Source organism: Myxine glutinosa, chromosome 2, assembly GCF_964187855.1.
Source record: "Myxine glutinosa chromosome 2, kmMyxGlut1.1, whole genome shotgun sequence".
In the NCBI taxonomy this organism is placed as follows: Eukaryota; Metazoa; Chordata; class Myxini; order Myxiniformes; family Myxinidae; genus Myxine; species Myxine glutinosa.
Genome location: NC_136262.1, coordinates 100,836,816 through 100,855,808, shown reverse-complemented (window position 1 = coordinate 100,855,808; position 18,993 = coordinate 100,836,816). Strand labels below are relative to the sequence as shown.

At 40.4% G+C, this 18,993-nt stretch overlaps 1 protein-coding gene across 1 annotated transcript in view; it reads left to right on the top strand.

The window, feature by feature from the left end:
- The window catches only part of LOC137422330 (insulin receptor-like), a 174,535-nt gene that overhangs the window by 142,824 nt on the left and 12,718 nt on the right, over positions 1 to 18,993 (top strand). Inside the window, exons 18-21 of the mRNA XM_078771363.1 lie at positions 2,343 to 2,502; positions 2,810 to 2,939; positions 16,323 to 16,457; positions 17,794 to 18,121. Of these exons, the coding sequence (XP_078627489.1) occupies positions 2,343 to 2,502; positions 2,810 to 2,939; positions 16,323 to 16,457; positions 17,794 to 18,076 (708 nt within the window). The 3' untranslated portion in view covers positions 18,077 to 18,121. The remainder of the gene's footprint in view (positions 1 to 2,342; positions 2,503 to 2,809; positions 2,940 to 16,322; positions 16,458 to 17,793; positions 18,122 to 18,993) is intronic.

Sequence of the window (18,993 nt, the reverse complement as noted above, 5' to 3'; positions counted from 1 at the left end):
TTTTTTCCAGTCTTATGATTACTTATGTGTGATTCTACATGCTGCCCTTTCTCCTAGCAACCATTGAAATTGGTTTAAAAACACCGTGATACTGTTTAAAATATCTTTAGTTGGTGTAGTATACTGCCTTGGTCTACCAGCTGAGCACCCAGGGGTATTGCCCATATTTTTTGTCAGAAAAGTACTTAAAGTGGTAGAATGTAGAACTAATCTTCCTTGTAAAACTTAGTCTTTTCTGCATTGACAGACAGATACAACAATGAATGCGGAATCAACGGAACTTTGATCAAAGTATGCTAACCACTGTGTTCAGCAAGGATATGTATACACTTTGGACATTAACCCTTCGTCAGAGCAAAATGGAGATGGGATAGGAGCAATGTGGTATGGGGTCGGAGTGAATCAGGAGTGTGTGCATTAGAGGAGGGTGAAATAATAGTGAAACAAACAAGGAGCAAGAGAAGGATGTTCGGTATACAAAAACAACCTTTAAAAGTAACAAATATAATAACAGGAATGACCGCACTCTGGTCACACACTGCAACAAATTCCGGTAGGTGGCTGATTGGGAAACACACGTTTTAAAGCACTCTTAAAAGATGAATAGCACGATTGGGAAACACATTCCATGTGCCATTAAAAGAACAACTAGACACCTTGCATCTATGACAGCCTCCGCCACGGTTATCTCAGAACGGGTTGATTCGTCACATGGTCACAGATTGTTTAACCCCAATATGGGGCCATTCAAAAATTATGTAACGCTATTTTTTAGGGAGGCACATACCGTGCGTACTGACGGGCTTGATTAAACCCTACTAATATTTTTTATTCCACATTGATTAGATTTTTTTGAGGTACCTCACTGTGAGTAATGTTCGACCCAAACATTGCCAATGGAAATCTGACACAACAAACCCGGGCTGTGTATAATCAGCAGAGGCCTACAGACCTGATGTCATAGGCCCACACTATTTTTTTAGGGAGGCGCATACCATGCTGACGGGCTTGATGAAACCTTAGTAATATTTTTTATATGACATATGATTAGATTGTTCAAGGCTCCTCATCGTGAGTAACACTCAACTCAAACAAAGCCATTCGAAATCTGACGCAACAAACCCGGGCAGTGTATAATCAGCAGAGGCCGACAGGCCTGATGCCTTCGACTCACCAAAAAACCAAGATGGCGGCCATATTATTTTGAATGGGTGCCATGATGGGTGGAGTCAAGCGGCATTAAAAGGCATCAGGCCTTTTGGATTGCTTTGGCAGCTGTCCGACCAATGGGTGCACATTTCAAAAATCAACCCCAACAGGAACCACAACAACAGCAACAACAACTATGCAGGGCTCTTGTAGACTTAAAATAATTACGTTAAAACTACGTGTAAAATAAACAGGACAGATAAAAAGAAGAGAGAAAGGGGAGAAAAGGGGAGTTGGGAGGGGTGTGAAGAGAATAAAGAATAGAGGTAAAATCGATAAAACAAAATAGGATGAAACAAGCATTCTGAGTATTTCGCTGCAATGCATGTCCCCTACCGGCAGTCTGTCGTCCGGAAAACTGTTGGGGAAATTACCAAAGTTCAAAGTGCCATAACTTTGTCAAAAATGATTGAAACGTCGTGAAGTTCGAACTTGATCTGTAACTTATCATAAGGAAACCATGTGCCAAGTTTGAAATCATTAGCTTTAAGAGTTTAGAAAAAAAGTCCGGAAAACCGTTCTTTGCGTGACAGACGGACAGACTGACAGACGGAGGGACGGAGTGCAGACCTATAGTCCCCACCGGTGTACACCGGTAGGGGACTAATAAAAGAGGAGAAAAAAATAGAGGGAAAGTGGTTAAGAGATGGGACGTCTAAGTGAATGAGAAGTGCTTGTTAATCCCATGTGGGAGGGGTGGGAGGTGGAGGGTGGTGGGGCAGGTCAATGTACCAATCCTGAAGACTTTGCTCTCTGCGTTTGTGACTGTCCGCTGTCCATGGTGCTGAAGTGGAGAGAAATACCAGAGATTACCATGTGGCTGAAGAAATGTCCGGGAAGATAGAAATATTGAGCAACTGGCTTAGAGAGGTCTCTGCCATTGGTTCATATGTTGAGCAAGTGTTCACAAAGTGATCATCCAGTCTTTGTCTGCTTTCAACCATGTAGATCTTTTATTGATCTACTTAATATATTGGCAGCTTGATATGTTTTGCACTCCTTTTCAGGTAAACAAACCAGTTTATAGAAATAACTATTATTCTATTCCCATTTTAGTAAACCATTGTTAACCATGGGTTTAATAGAAACACTAATTCGCTGACGCTCAGTGTTTTGTGTCACTTGTTGTCTAGATCAACACAGACCGTCCTCCACCCAGCTTGCGAGAAGTGCTCAGGATGGCTGCGGAGGTTTCTGATGGTATGGCATACCTTGATGCGAAGAAGTTTGTGCATCGTGACCTGGCAGCACGGAATTGCATGGTGTCAGACGACTACACGGTGAAAATCGGAGGTAGTCCTTCCCAGAAGAAATAACAAATCGAATCAATATGCAACAGATACTCCACTATGGTTTCACAGCTTAAGCCATTTGTGAGTCATCTTATTCTTGGACAGCCTGAGACTAAGCAGAATTCTGTTGTTATATTTCCTTCCCTCCTAAAAACCCAACAAAGCTTTTCAAAAGGAGTTGCACTGAGATGAACATGTTTATGAGTAGATGAGTAGTTTGCCTTTATCTCTGAGCAATAAGCGCAGTACTAACCAGCTATGATTGAGCAATGCTTGGACGTTTCCGTTTCAAAATCTTCTTTTCACAGACTTTGGCATGGCACGTGATGTTTACGAGACAGATTATTACAGAAAGGGTGGTCAAGGTCTCCTGCCTGTCCGCTGGATGGCACCAGAGTCACTTAAAGATGGAGTATTTACCACGTACTCGGATGTCTGGTTTGTTCATAAGCTTTTTCAGCTCTTGTTTCCAATCAAAATACGTAACCTCGATGTCAGCAAGATTATTTTGAATTCTAAATTCCATTCTTACAAGTTATGCTGTTTATTTATCCTTTCTAGATGGTGCAGAAGTATCTCATTTACCTTTGAGTTGTTTCATCTGGATTTGATTCCCGAACCAAATACAAACTAGAAAGGCACTCAGTAGAGAGCAAACTTCCGCCTGGTGAGGAGTTTACATTTTGTATCCCACTGATAGGCCGGATCTGGATTCGGACCTGAACCAAAATCTAATCGGCTTGTTCTTGTCACCGAACCAACTCGTCCACCAAGTTTATTCACAACTCGTCCATAAATTTTTATGCCTCCGTTGACGAAGTCGCCGGAGGCATTATGTTTTCAGGTTGTCTGTCTGTCCGTCCGTTATAGGTTTTCGTTACTGCGATAACTTGAGAACAGCGAAAGGGATCTTAGTCAAACTTGGCACAGGTATGTACAATGAGGTAAAGATGAACTGATTAGATGTTGGGGTCACGAGGTCAAAGGGCAAAGTTCAGAGGTCATGCTGGAAAAAATACTTTTACCGTGATAACTTGTGAACCAGTAATGTGATTCTGACCAAATTTGGTACACTTATGTAGAATGATGTATAGATGAAGTGATTAGATTTTGGGGTCAAGAGGTCAAAGGTCAAACGTCAAAGTCTGTAATAGGTCTATAACTTGAGAATGGCTGAAGGGATCTAATTCAAACTTGGTACAGATATGTATAATGATGTAAAGATTAACTGATTCGGTTTTGGGGGTCCCGAGGTCAAAGGTCAGAGGTCATGTCAGGTAAAAATGTGCTAACATAGACACAGCTGAATGGATTTAAATCAAAGTTGATACAAGTATTATAATGATGTAATAATGTGGGCGGAGGCATATGTAGTCGACGTCGTGCCGTCGAAGAGTGCCGTTCTAGTTTAAATATCATATTATATATCGCTTTTCACCTGATCTCTCACTGGTGAAGAACCACTAAAAATGTAAATAATTATTGTAGCTGAATCCATATTCAGATCTTCATCAAAATCGAAACGATTAGTCCTTTTCACACACACACAGCCTGGTGTTGGCTAAGCGGTTAGGGTGCTGGCTTGGGATCCTAGGATCCTGGGTTCGAATCCCGGTCGATCGCTGAATTATCGCCAGGGGGATTGACTCAGCCTGTCATCCTTCCGAGGTCGGGAAATTGAGTACCAGTTTGCTGGGATGAATGATCACGGTGTGTTTCCCGATTTAGAATAGGTACACCGTATCCCTGCGCATCGTAAGAGCGTGACCAAGGGTTGGTGTCAGGAAGGGCATCTGGCCATAAAAACATTGCCTCAAACAGGGATCATGGGGCCTGCAAGGCTAACCCCTGCTCTAGCGGGGAAAATGGCCTTAAAAAACGATCATTCATTCATATATTCACACACCAAGTTTGTTGGTCCACCAAGTTTCGTCCAAATCCATCCATAACGTTTTGAGATATCCTGTTATATGTTGGTTTTAGCCCTATCTCCCAATGGTAAAGAACACTTGACTGGCCTGCACAAAACCCTGACCTCAATCCCATGGAACACATTTGGGATGAATTGGAACGCCGACTGCAAGCCAGGCCTAATCGCCAACATCAGTGCCCGACTTCACGAATGCTCTTGTAGCTGAATGGAAGCAAATCCCCGCAGCAATGTTCCAACATCTCGTGGAAAGCCTTCCCAGAAGAGTGGAGGTTTTTATAGCAGCAAATGGAGAGGTCGGTGGGGGGTGGGGGAGGGAGGGGGGAACCAACGACATACTAGTGCCCATGATTTTGGAATGAGATGTTCGACGAGTACACACGGGTGTGGTGTTCGAGTGTCCACATACTTTTGGCCATGTAGTGTATATATATATACATACATACATACAGGGTGAGTCAAAAGAAGCGCCCGATTTCTGTTTTTTCGGCTTTCTGTTCTGGCGAATGTTCCCCCGAATAAATGGTTAAATAAACATGTCATTCATTTATTTCTACCTTCTTGTACACTGAATACAAATGGCAAACAAACAATCAACTGACAGAAATATATATATACGAGCTTGGCTCGGCTCGCTACGCTCGCCTCATCAAGCGTCGTTACTGAGGAACGGGCTTATTTTAGCTGAGGATAATGACTGTACCTGAGTGGTTGTGTTGTCATGATTGACACCAATCATAATACAAACAATTATTTTGCACAAATGTATTTGTTGTGTTTGTGATATTACATTTTTATAGGCAATTTAGGTTGAAGATTCAGGTTGAATGTTTTTTTTTTTCAAGAAAGAACCCCTCAGCACATACATAGGGGAGGGGTAGGTGCAGACTGGAAGTTTGGGACGATTACACCTCACCACCACGTAATTCAAAACACCTCACCACCAAGTAATTTAAAACACCCCACCACCACGTAATTCAAAACACCTCACCACCAAGTAATCTAAAACACCTCACAGCCATAAAACACGTAATAAAAAACACCTCACAGCCATAAAACACGTAATAAAAACACCTCACCACCAAGTAATTCAAAACACCTCACCACCAAGTAATTCAAAACACCTCACCACCAAGTAATTCAAAACACCTCACCACCAAGTAATTCAAAACACCCCACCACCACGTAATTCAAAACACCTCACCACCAAGTAATCTAAAACAGCTCACAGCCATAAAACACGTAATAAAAAACACCTCACAGCCATAAAACACGTAATAAAAACACCTCACCACCAAGTAATTCAAAACACCTCACCACCAAGTAATTCAAAACACCTCACCACCAAGTAATTCAAAACACCTCACCACCATGTAATTCAAAACACCTCACCACCACGAAATTCAAAACACCTCACCACCAAGTAATTTAAAACACCTCACCACCAAGTAATTTAAAACACCTCACCACCAAGTAATTTAAAACACCTCACCACCAAGTAATTCAAAACACATCACCACCAAGTAATTTAAAACACCTCAGCACCAAGTAATTTAAAACACCTCACCACCAAGTAATTTAAAACACCTCACCACCAAGTAATTCAAAACACCTCACCACCAAGTAATTCAAAACACCTCACCACCAAGTAATTTAAAACACCTCACCACCAAGTAATTTAAAACACCTCACCACCAAGTAATTTAAAACACCTCACCACCATGTAATTTAAAACACCTCACCACCAAGTAATTTAAAACACCTCACCACCAAGTAATTCAAAACACATCACCACCAAGTAATTTAAAACACTTCACCACCAAGTAATTTAAAACACCTCACCACCAAGTAATTTAAAACACCTCACCACCAAGTAATTCAAAACACCTCACCACCAAGTAATTTAAAACACCTCACCACCAAGTAATTTAAAACACCTCACCACCAAGTAATTTAAAACACCTCACCACCAAGTAATTTAAAACACCTCACCACCAAGTAATTCAAAACACATCACCACCAAGTAATTCAAAACACCTCACCACCAAGTAATTCAAAACACCTCACCACCAAGTAATTTAAAACACCTCACGGCCAAGTAATTTAAAACACCTCACCACCAAGTAATTCAAAACACCTCACCACCAAATAATTCAAAACACCTCACCACAAAGTAATTTAAAACACCTCACAGCCATAAAACACGCAATAAAAACACCGCACCACCACGAAATTAAAAACACCTCACCACCACGAAATTGAAAACACCTCACAGCCATAAAACACGTAATAAAACACCTCACAGCCATAAAACACGTTATAAAAACACCTCACAGCCATAAACCAGTTAATAAAAACACCTCACAGCCACGAAATTAAAAACACCTCACCACCAAGTAATTCCAAACACCTCACCACCACATAATTAAAAACACGTCACCACCACGTAATTATAAATACCTCACCACCACGTAATTCAAAACACCTCACCACCATGTGATTTAAAAACACCTCACCACCACGTCATTTAAAAACACCTCACCACCACGTCATTTAAAAACACCTCACCAACACATAATTCAAAATACCTCACCACCACGTGATTCAAAACCACCACAACGTCATAAAAACACTTCACAACCATGGAAACAAAAGTTTGAGGGAGTCGTTAAGTGACAACACAGACACTGCCCAGATGTGTAGATATATAGATAAATGATTGTACCCGAGTTGCCGTTTTGTCATGGTTTAAACCAATCATAATTCAAACAATTATTTTGCACAAATGTATTTGTAATATACGTGATATCACATTTTATAAACAGTTGCAGTTGAAAAAAAAAATTTCCCCCAAAAAATTAATAAAATCAATAGGAAAATTTTTCAAAAAAAAATACCCTTAGGACATACCGACGGGAGAGATATGTGCACATCAGAAATTTGGTACGATTTCACAAAAGTTTGAGAAAGTAGTTCAGTGACAGGCACAACACAACACAGGACAGGACAGACGCTGCACATATATATATATATATATATATATATATATATATATATATATATATATATATATATATATGCAGGGTGAGTCAAAAGTAGCGCCCGATTTCTGTTCATATATATATATATATATATATATATATATATATATATATATATATATATATATATATATACATATATATATATACATATATATATATATATATATATATATATATATATATATATATATATATGCAGGGTGAGTCAAAAGAAGTGCCCGATTTCTGTTCATACATATTAGACGGGTCAATATATGAAAAATAAGGGCCTAACCCCAAAAAAAATTATAATAAAGGTTTTTTTGTTTTAGGTGTATCATTAGGTTGTACTAGACCCCTGAAAAAAAGTTTACCAAAATTTGACTCCGGGAAAGTGGTTAATTAGCATATTTTCAAAATGGCACCCCCAAAATTTTCAATGTACAGAAAAAAAATTTCTTGTTCAATTTAGACCCTATAAATGTATTACAAATAGATAGAAACATGGTTGCTTTACCTAATGAACACATCAGAAAATTTCTATGACGTCATCGTGACGTCATAATGACGTTGCTGTCTCAATTACGTCAAATGATATCATGAATCATTACTGTTTTTCAGAGGTGGGCGCGATTCGGAAAATTTTAAGTCCGCTTACCGCTTATCCGCTCCGCCAGCCCGTGTAGTCCGATTCGCTTATCCGCTTCAGCGGCCGAAAATCTTAGTCCGCTTACCGCTTATCCGCTTATCCGCTTCGATTCGATTTTTTTAAAGCGCTTCGACGTTTTTAAAGCGATTTTTGACGTTTCTAAAGGGAATTTAATGCTTTTTAAGCCTAAATAGCCATTTCTAACTACTACAAAGACAAACAAAGCTTTTAAGATCAAAAATATACATTTTTATTTAAATAAAATTTATTCAAAATTTATTGAAATAAAGTTTTCCACTCGACTCTACTCTACTCTACAGTTAATTTAAATATAATTTTAATATATGCAAGTTACATTAAAGAAAAATCAATTTGCCCGTCCTTTCTTTGACAAGAGAGTCTACTAGTCAACAGACTAGCAGTCTGTTGACTAGTCCTCGTCTTCCTCCTCCACCTCGTGGGCCTTCTTGAGGATTTGGAGGTTGCCCTTCATGAAGACGAGGGCCTCGAAGTTCGGTGCAGCCAGGGCCGACCTCTTAGGCCTGAGGATGTCCGACCCGTAGCTGAACACGCGCTCGACCGAGGCAGAGCTCGGGAGCGGCGTGTTATGCCTGAGAAATAGAGTTACCCAAGCATCACGGAACTCGAGCGGGAAGAGATTGGGCGAGAGCCGAGTTGTTAGGGTTTCACTTATTATTCACTTAAATAAATATTCACAATTCTAGAGTAACGGCTCAGGCTAACAGCTGATTTGGCGAATCGCGATGCGCTTTAATTTTTCGGTAGTCCGCTTACGCTTATCCGCTTCGGTTTCCGGGGGTTGTTCCGATCCGCTTATCCGCTTCGAAAACGTTAGTCCGCTGCAGCGGATAAGCGGATAAGCGGACTTTCGAAGCGGACCGCCCACCTTTGCTGTTTTTCCTTACTACCAAGACTTAAATAAATATTTTTTGTTTCAGGATTTGAAAATGGATAACGGAGAGCTTGACGAAGACGTCTGCCCAATTTGCAAAGCGAGTTTGGAAGACGCCAAGGACACTGATGTTTCCAAACTTTCAAGGAAGGGTGTTGAAAAAATCAACAAATCAAGCCAAGAAAGGGGTTGTGATGATGTTGTCGCAAGACCAAACCAACGAGTACACAAGAAATGTCGATCCTCGTGGACAAATGAAAAAGCAATCAAACAGGCTTTAAAACGTTCTTCTGAATCATCATCACCTGTAAAGAAGAAGAGCCGCCGTATTAGCTTAGGGCCATATGACCCTAAAAAGGACTGCCTCTTCTGTGGCCATGAAATTTCTAAGGGTACTCATGGACATGATGAAAGTGCCGGTAAGATTCTCACTGACTGTTTCCCTCAGACGATAGTTAAACATTGCAAAGAAAGACACGATGATTGGGCGCATATTGTTCAGGGTCGAATTGAATATCTTGGTACAAATTTGCAAGCTTCTGACTGTGTTTACCATAAACGCTGCAATACCTACTTTCGATTGGGGCAGGAAATGCCAGACCAGTTTCGATCAGAGGCAGTGCAAAAACCAAAACACATCGGGCGGCCCACAAACGAGGACCAGCGACAAGCATTTGTGACAGTTTGTGAATATTTGGAAAGCAATGATGAAGAACAAATTACGATATCTGAACTTGTGAGCAAAATGGGTGAATACTTACTTGAAGAAGACTCTGTGCCATATGGAAGTCAATATTTGAAGCAAAAACTGATAGAACGCTACAATGATTCTATATGCATAGCGGAAGTAGAAGGGCTTCAGGATATAGTGACGATGAGGGGGAAAACTGCAAAAATACTTCGTACCTATTTCGAGACTTCAAAAGATGGTGATTCCGAAAGTCAGAAACGTGCAATCATTGCTACAGCTGCCAAGCTCCTGAAGTGCGATATCAAGACTGAAATCCCATCAGTCACTGATCGATATCCTTCTTCGCAGAGCCTCAAACTAGACACTACATTAGATTACTTGCCGATTTCACTGCGTACCATGTTGAATAAACTGTTTGTGGGGACAGATAAAGATGAAAAAGTTGCTGCTATCGGGCAGTCAATAATACAAGGTGTTCGCCCGCGGGCACTTGTAGTGCCACTTCAAATAGGACTTGCTACTCAGCTACACCATGTCTATAAGTCACGATTTCTCATTGACACCTTGTCTGTGATGGGGTTTAGCTCTTCTTATGGGGAGGTGCAGAGATTCTTGCAAAATGCTGCTGATGTGGTTGCACCAGAGTTACTTGGGAAAGGATCATCTGGTACAGTATTATTCGCTGCTGATAATGTTGACCACAATATCATAACTCTGGATGGAAAAGGAACTTTCCATGGAATGGGAATGGTGGCAGCAACAACACCAGGACAGGTGACAACCCATGTTGTCAATAGGAAAAACGTTTCCAAATTGAATGTGAAAGAAATGTCACGGGTTGATATCATTGATTATCGCTTCTCCACATTTGCACGTCGTAACATTATGTTTGAAAAACTTCCAGAACTTCACTGTCCTGTCCCAGTTGTAGACATTCTATGGGAGCTCTCATTCTGTTTCCACATGGACACACCCAACTGGCAGGGAATGATGAACATAGTTCATAGCGTATCTGACCAGGCCAGACAGCGGACACAATAGAACAGCATGGTAACCAGTCGATGGTTTTACTGTTTTCCGGAAAGCAAACGGATTATCTTGCTTCTTTGCGACATTCGGTGTTTAAAAAGAAAGTGGTTTCAGCATCATCCTTTGTTGCGCCTGCTAGACTCCCACCAACTGCATCTGCGACAAAATTCCATTCCCTGCGTGCGTACTATCAAATAATGACATGGCTAGGACTTGAGAGCAATTTGGATGCCACTGACTGGGGTTGGAAAATTGAGGACAATCAATTCGCACCAGTTATGACCGCAAAAAACCCTGCGCCGGACAATTTGTTAAAGATTGTGCATTGCAATTGCACGACCGCTTGCACAACACAGCGCTGTACATGTAGGAGGTACGGTTTACCTTGCACCTCTGCTTGTGGAGAATGCCAACTTGAATCCTGTGAAAACCCAAACAACGTTCGTCCAATGGATCAAGATGACACAGAAGACAGTGACGATGATGACTAATGGTATGTGACAGTCATAACTTAAAGGCTCTTAGTGGTTTCTGACATTCAGTGTGTTATGGACGAGTTTGATTTCATTGCCTATTTCTGTAAGGACAACCAGCTGACATGATATTTCCCTTCATATGGTCATACGGTGATGCAGGGATTTGTTCCTAGGTTGCATGGTGTCATGACGTCACTACCAATAACCATGTATTATTCACAGACCTTTCAGAAAATACTGTATTGTATAGGCAGATCAAATTTTCAAAAAAATGTTTTCACAAAGTGTGTATTTGTTGAAAAAAGTTGATAAAAATGCATGTATTATTCATTGTCGTCATCATTGACGTCATAATGACGTCATAGAAGTTTTCTGATGTGTTCATTATGTAAACCAACCATGTTTCTATCTATTTGTAATACATTTATAGGGTCTAATTTGAATTATAAAAAAGTTTCCTGTACATTGAAAATTTGGGGGGGGTGCCATTTTGAAAATATGCTAATTAACCACTTTCCCGGAGTCAAATTTTGGTAAACTTTTTTTCAGGGGTCTAGTACAACCTAATGATACACCTAAAACAAAAAAACCTTTATTATAAATTTTTTTGGGGTCAAACCTTACATTGACCCGACTATATACAGACTTGGCATTTAATATGGAATATTTTTTTTGTGGGGGTGAACTTACTTTTCAAGATGTCTTAGAACCAAAAGTTCATTGGAATTATGTTGAAAGTATTCTAGATTTTGTTAATGTGACCTTTAAAAGAAATAAAAACCACATTTGACATTTCGAAACAAATAAATTGATCCTTGAAAGTGATGTAAACTGATATCGAACTCAATTCACGGACAGTACTGTGTTAAACTTCTGTACGTTTTCCAGAAGTATGTCTTTATTTTGCACATTAGCCAAAAATTTTTTTTAACAAAAACAAAAGTTAAATTACGACTGGGATTACGGACAGTAAAATTACAGTTCAGTACTTCGTGTAACCCCCATGAGCGTTCAGGAGAGCACGTTCACGTTGAAGCATGCTGTTCACGATATTTGCCAAGGTTTGGCCAGGAATCGCTTGCCATGCAGTTACAATAGCCTGCTGCAATTCACGCACAGAGGCAGGCTGCTGGTCCAAGTTGTCGATTTGACGCGTTAATTCTGCCCACAAGTTCTCTATCGGATTCATATCTGGGGACATGGCAGGCCACTCCCTATGCTCTACACCACGGTCAGCAAGAAAGTGTTGGATCATGCGAGCACAATGAGGCAGTGCATTGTCATCTTGGAAGACAAAGTTTCCTCGAAAGGCTGCACGAACAAATGGAAGCAATGTTTCTTCCAGAATGGCCCCGTACTTGAACTGGTTCAGGTTTCCATTCAGAACAACCAGGTCAGTTTTGCCCCCTGCATGAAAAGCAGCCCAAACGGTCACCCCACCACCTCCAGCTTGGACTATTGGCACTATACAATCTTCGTTGTAGGCTTCCTGCACTTGTCTGCACACTCGGATGCGGCCATATTGACGATAGACCAGAAATCTAGACTTGTCACTGAAGATCACGTGATTCCAGTGTCCTGGCTGCCATTGACGGTGCTCTCTGGCCCACTGCAGTCGGCGCTGGCGGTGTTGTCTGGTCACACATGGCTTTCTCAGGAGATGCCTGGCACGATAGCCTGCTTGAACCAGTCGTTGGTTGACTAGCCTTCTGGATACAGGCACATTTGTCAGTTGCTGCCACGCAGCCCAAAGCCGATTAGCTGACTTGGTACGGCCATTGCAGACTAACCGGTGCAGCTGGCGATCATCCCTCCTTGTGGTTCTGCGGGGACGTCCTGACCTCGGTATTGGAGAAGGGACACCCCTCTGAGCATTTCGTTTCAGGATCTTTGACACCTGACCTTGAGTGATGTCATACTGCCGAGCAATAGCACGCTGTTTCATGCCGGAATTTCGTAAAGTCACCACTCCATGACAAACAGCATTGTCAAATTGACGGACCATCTCCAGAGGAAGCGGCAATAACTTTTGTAGACATGCAGTAGTTGTTTTCCACTAATACAGAACGCAACAACCCTTATATACCCGATTGTGAAGCCAATCGTCAAATGTACCTGTCCGTACATTTTGTCACGCCACCTGTGATATAATCCTGTTACTGAAGTCTTGCTGCGACAGACAATCAGTGACATGGTTCTTTTATCAAAGAAATCACCTAAGCGTAAAAGAAACTCACCAGATTGATATACCGAGTTCAGAAAGTAAACCCAAGTCAAGAAAAAAAAATATATTCCATATTAAATGCCGTCTGTGTATATATATATATATATATATATATATATATATATATATATATATATATATATATATATATATATATATATATATATATACACAGTGCATTCAGAAAGTATTCAGACCCCTTCACTTTTTTCACATTTTCTTATGTTGCAGCCTTATGCTGAAATCGTTTAAATTCATTTTTTCCCTCATTAATCTACACACAATACACCATAATGACGAAGAGAAAACAGGATTTTAGAAAGGTTTGCAAATTTATTAAAAATAAAAAACTGAAATATCACATTTACATAAGTATTCATACCCTTTGCTATGACATTTGAAATTTAGCTCAGGTGCCTCCCATGTCTCTTGATCATCTTTGAGATGTTTCTACACCTTGATTGGAGTCCACCTGTGGTAAATTCAATTGATTGGACATGATTTGAAAAGGCACACACCTGTCTATATAAGGTCTCACAGCTGACAATGCATATCAGAGCAAAAACCAAGCCATGAGATCGAAGGAACTGCCTGCAGAGCTCAGAGACAGGATTGTGTCGAGGCACACATCTGGGGAAGCCGACAAAAAAAATTCTGCTGCATTGAAGGTTCCCAAGATCACAGTGGCCTCCATAATTCTTAAATGGAAGAAGTTTGGAACAACCAGTACTTTTCCTAGAGCTGGCCGCCCGGCCAAACTGAGCAATCGGGGGAGAAGGGCCTTGGTAAGAGAGGTGACCAAGAACACAATGGTCACTCTGGCTGAGCTCCAGAGATCCTGTGTGGAGATGGGAGAAAATTCCAGAAGAACAACCATCACTGCAACACTCCACCGATCTGGGCTTCATGGCAGAGTGGCCAGACGGAAGCCTCTCCTCAGTGAAAGACACATGAAAGCCCACAGAATCTTGTTTCTCACAGTCTGAGAGTCATTTAGGTGCTTTTTTGCAAACTCCAAGCGGGCTTTTGCAAACTCCAAGAAATTTTTTTGCAGGCTTCCCCAAATCTGGGCCTCGACACAATCCTGTCTCTGAGCTCTGCAGGCAGTTCCTTCGACCTCATGTCTTGATTTTTGCTCTGATATGCATTGTCAGCTGTGAGACCTTATATAGGCAGGTGTGTGCCTTTCCAAATCATGTGCAATCAATTACATTTACCACAGGTGGACTCCAATCAAGGTGTAGAAACATCTCAAAGATGATCAAGAGAAATGGGAGGCACCTGAACTAAATTTCAAGTGTCATAGCAAAGGGTCTGAATACTTATGTCATGTGATATTTCAGTTTTTTATTTTTGATAAATTTGCAAAACTTTCTAAAATTCTGTTTTGTCTTTGTCATTATGGAGTATTGTGTGTAGATTAATGAGGGAAAAAATGAATTTAAACGACTTCAGCATAAGGCTGCAAGATAACAAAATGTGAAAAAAGTGAAGGGGTCTGAATACTTTCTGAATGCACTGTGTATATATATATATATATATATATATATATATATATATATATATATATATATATATATATATATATATATATATATATATTATATATATATATACATACATATATATATATGTATGTTGTGTGTGTGCAGTGGCATAGTTAGTGTTTGCGGCACTCGGAGCGAAATGTCAATACTAGCGTCCCACAGGCACGAACATAGTTAGGATTAGGGGGCCATATAAAAGAGTCCTAAGCATCCCCAGCGGGCTCAGAAACAGAGCTAAGTCTACTTACTATTTCTGAAGAACATCGTGGGATTTTTAACGTCCACCAACTAATGCCGGCAGACAGGACACCCAGTTTAATGTCCATCCAAGGGATGACACACATTGATGAATCACGCCAACTGTGAAATAACGGGATGACAGTTTGGGTGCAGCTGGGTCGGGATTCAAACCCAGGCTCGACAGCTTATAAGGGAGTGTGCGAACTTCGAGGATATCGTGCCAGCCCAACACACTCGCTGAAGCCTCTCACCATTCCAGCACCTTCTTTGCTTTTTTCCCCTTCCTGACAAATTGCAATAAGATAGAAAAATAAAGTTTTGAAAGTAAATAAGTATTTTTTTTCTTCCTTGAATGGAGTTTTATTTTCCTCCTATATTTATATATCTATGTAGTAAGTCACTTGTAACGACAAGATCACTGATTACAATTTTCCTGGAAGTTTTCCTGGAGGTTGAAATTATAGGAAAGTGGAGATTCCAATCGAAGACGTCAAAGAGAAAAGAGAGAGAGAGAGGGAGGGACAAAGAAGTTAAATAACTAACTTGCCACGTGATCCAGGCCGTCGCTAATTGTCCTCAAATGTGCGTGCAATATCTGAATATGATTGACACCGTCATTTTGTCGTTACAAGATATCTGTCCAACAATTATGAGCCCTCTTTCCCTTCAGCCTGTTGTGAACAATCTCCGTGTTTCAAAATGCATAACCTCCTTGTCTGTTTAAACATTCACAAAACAATTCGATAAGACAAGATATGTAAGCAGCCGGCAGCCCCAGAATTACCAACACGGATTTATTTACTGTGCGGAGATGATTTATTAATTATGAAAAATGTTAAACTGGATGGACAGAGTTTGTAAACATCGACATGATACATTGACATGTAGCATGGAGTTCAAAATGTAAAACGAGGTTCTGAAGTTCCGTCTCTTGCTCTCTCACGAGTCTGTTGTTTTGTAATTTATATCTAGTAAAACCAAATGGAGCATGAAAACGTTTTGTAGGAGGTGTCATTTGACTCTCCATCCATGTTCGCACTCGGGGCAGTTGCCCCATCAGCCCCACCATCACTCGGCCGATGTGTTTGTGTGTGTTCAGGTCTTTTGGTGTTGTGCTTTGGGAGATTGCCACACTAGCTGAGCAGCCATACCAGGGAATGTCAAATGAGCAGGTGTTGCGCTTTGTCGTGGATGGAGGAACTCTAAGTTTTCCCGTTGGTTGTGCTGACAAACTGTAAGTGATGACTCGACCCAAAATATAAAACAATAAAGGCAGAAATGTATTGTTTCAGGTTTGAATTCCTGACTTTTCCTTGTTGGAAAACGTAACCGACAGGTTGTGCAGATTCTTATTTACTAAAGGTAGACTTCTAGGAACATCTGAACGTGGTACGTACAAATTTATGGTGTTAGAAATGGTTGTGAAGGCCGCAGGTTGTGCGAGGGATTTCTTGAGAGGGTGGTGAATCAATGTCCTCAAAACACTGAAGGCTAGAGCTGGATTGGACATAAAGAAGTAATTCTACAAGTACAAAAAGGGCAGTGTGGAAAGCTTAGGAGGCCATTTAGGAGCGTTTTCAACAATAAGCTTGTTTATCGTCCTGTGGGTGCTTTGATGCAACAGACAAGACACGTTGAAGCTCCAAAAGGTCCTGAAGTATTGTTTGTGATAGTTCATATCCTCCATTTCTCTCTCATTTATAACCCCTGCATCACCAACTTCCTGCTCATTCATTTTAATTTGAGCTACCTTGTCACTCGTGTTTATTCTCATGCTCTCCCTATCATATTTATTGTATACACAAAGAATTAAGTTAAGCACCCCCCCCCGTTTTTTTACAACCTCGCACATTACAAGTTTGTTGTCGTCAAAACAGTGTAATATACCCATGTTATTGCTATATTTTCTGGAGAAGTGATATTATGGTCACATAAAAACATAACAATCATGCCGTTTTCAATATTTTATTCTGAATAATTTAAGGTGAAATTTTTTGGGAATTTTAGGCATATTTTCACCTCAATTTAAGTATGGAGCTATAGGTCCATCACGGACAGTGTGGATGACGTTTATGTTTTCTAACATACAGTCATTGTTCTGAGAAGACCTCTAGCGATCTTTGCGTCAATAACGTGTGTAGGACCCACGTGATCGGATCACTGACTCAACCCTACGTCTCATAGACCCTGTAAGCTGTCGTATGCGTTGCTGTGGCAGGCTGTTCCATTCCCGATGTAATGCACGTTCCAATTTCATCAATGGATAATTGCTAATTAAATGTCATACCAATCATTATTTGATCTCACATACCTTAGAATATATGCCAATGTATACATATACACAAAGAATATATATTAGGGGGTGCTTAACTTAATTCTTTGTGTATATATATTACCATTTGTGACCTGTTTGATCTCCCCGACACAATCTGCAGTAGACATTTTCATTACATTCCCTCTGTTATAGTTCTACTTTAAGCCTTGTACTCGAAGTATGGAGCCAATGGAGCTTCATATTACTCGCAATTCCACTACTAATCGACCTTTCAACTATACCATCTGTTCTACAGGACACGTCTGATGAGCATGTGTTGGAAAAACGACCCGAAAATGCGACCAACCTTCTTGGAGATACTCGAGAGTCTTGAGAGTGAACTTGACAATTCTTTCAAGCAGATATCGTTTTTCCACAGTAAAGAAAACAGTCGCAATGGCAGGTCTTCTACAGATGCTGCACAACATGTCCCGACGGGTCTGTGTACGAGCGGCATGGTGAGCGAGAGTCGAGATGGGGGCCCATTCAGGATGAGGGCCACAGAACATCATTACGTTGATCATCTTACTTCCCGTTAAGCACCACTGTGGGCCCAGAAGCATTCTTTAGGTACAAATTATGAGGTGAGATTTGTCATTACCACGATTATTCCACCTTGCAGAACACTGTATCTCCCTGCCAGTTTTCATAGTTTTAAACGATTAGGTAGAAGTCTCCAGTCACATGTTTCGGTGATTGCACACAATAGCACAAGTTGGTAACATGTTTCCTCCATTGTCCTTTAGATGAACATGAAATCCATTTTATAAGTGGTAAAGCCGCTTCAATATTTGGCCATATCCTTCCTTACATCCATCCTTCCATTTAAAATTAACAAGAAGAACTTTTCTAACCCACCGTGTTTAATTCTAAAGGGTTCTAAAGTGTAATTCTAAATAGTTCTAAAGTGTAATCCGAATGGGTTCTAAAGTGCAATTCTAATGGTTTCTAAAGGGTAATTCTAAAGGGTTCCGTTCGCTTCTAGGCTTTGCCTATTTTATACTAAAAATGCCAAAATGAACCGCTTCCTTCGGACATGGGTGAGATTTTTAATTAAAGTCGGAAGCACAAAAGTACCACTTTCAGACAACATGACCACGTTTCAGACCACAAATGTATCACTTTCCAACTTAGACAAACATTAAAATAATGAGATAACGTGGAGTACATCGACAAAACCTACAAAACTTTTCTACACTATCGACACATAGCCTGGTTCATTGGGATAGTTGTAACAATATCTCCAAATTGTTTTGGATTATTTGTTTAGGTCCTGTCCAGTTTTAACTAGAAAACCTCCCTTCATAAGCTGACCTTCCTTGCACAATAATTGTGGACATGCACTGCTTGCAATATTCTTCCATTACCCTCTGAATATTTTTTGTTCTCAATTACTTCCTCATAATCAGAGGGTCTTGTTTGTCATAGTTTGACATTTCAGGAAAAAATAACTGAA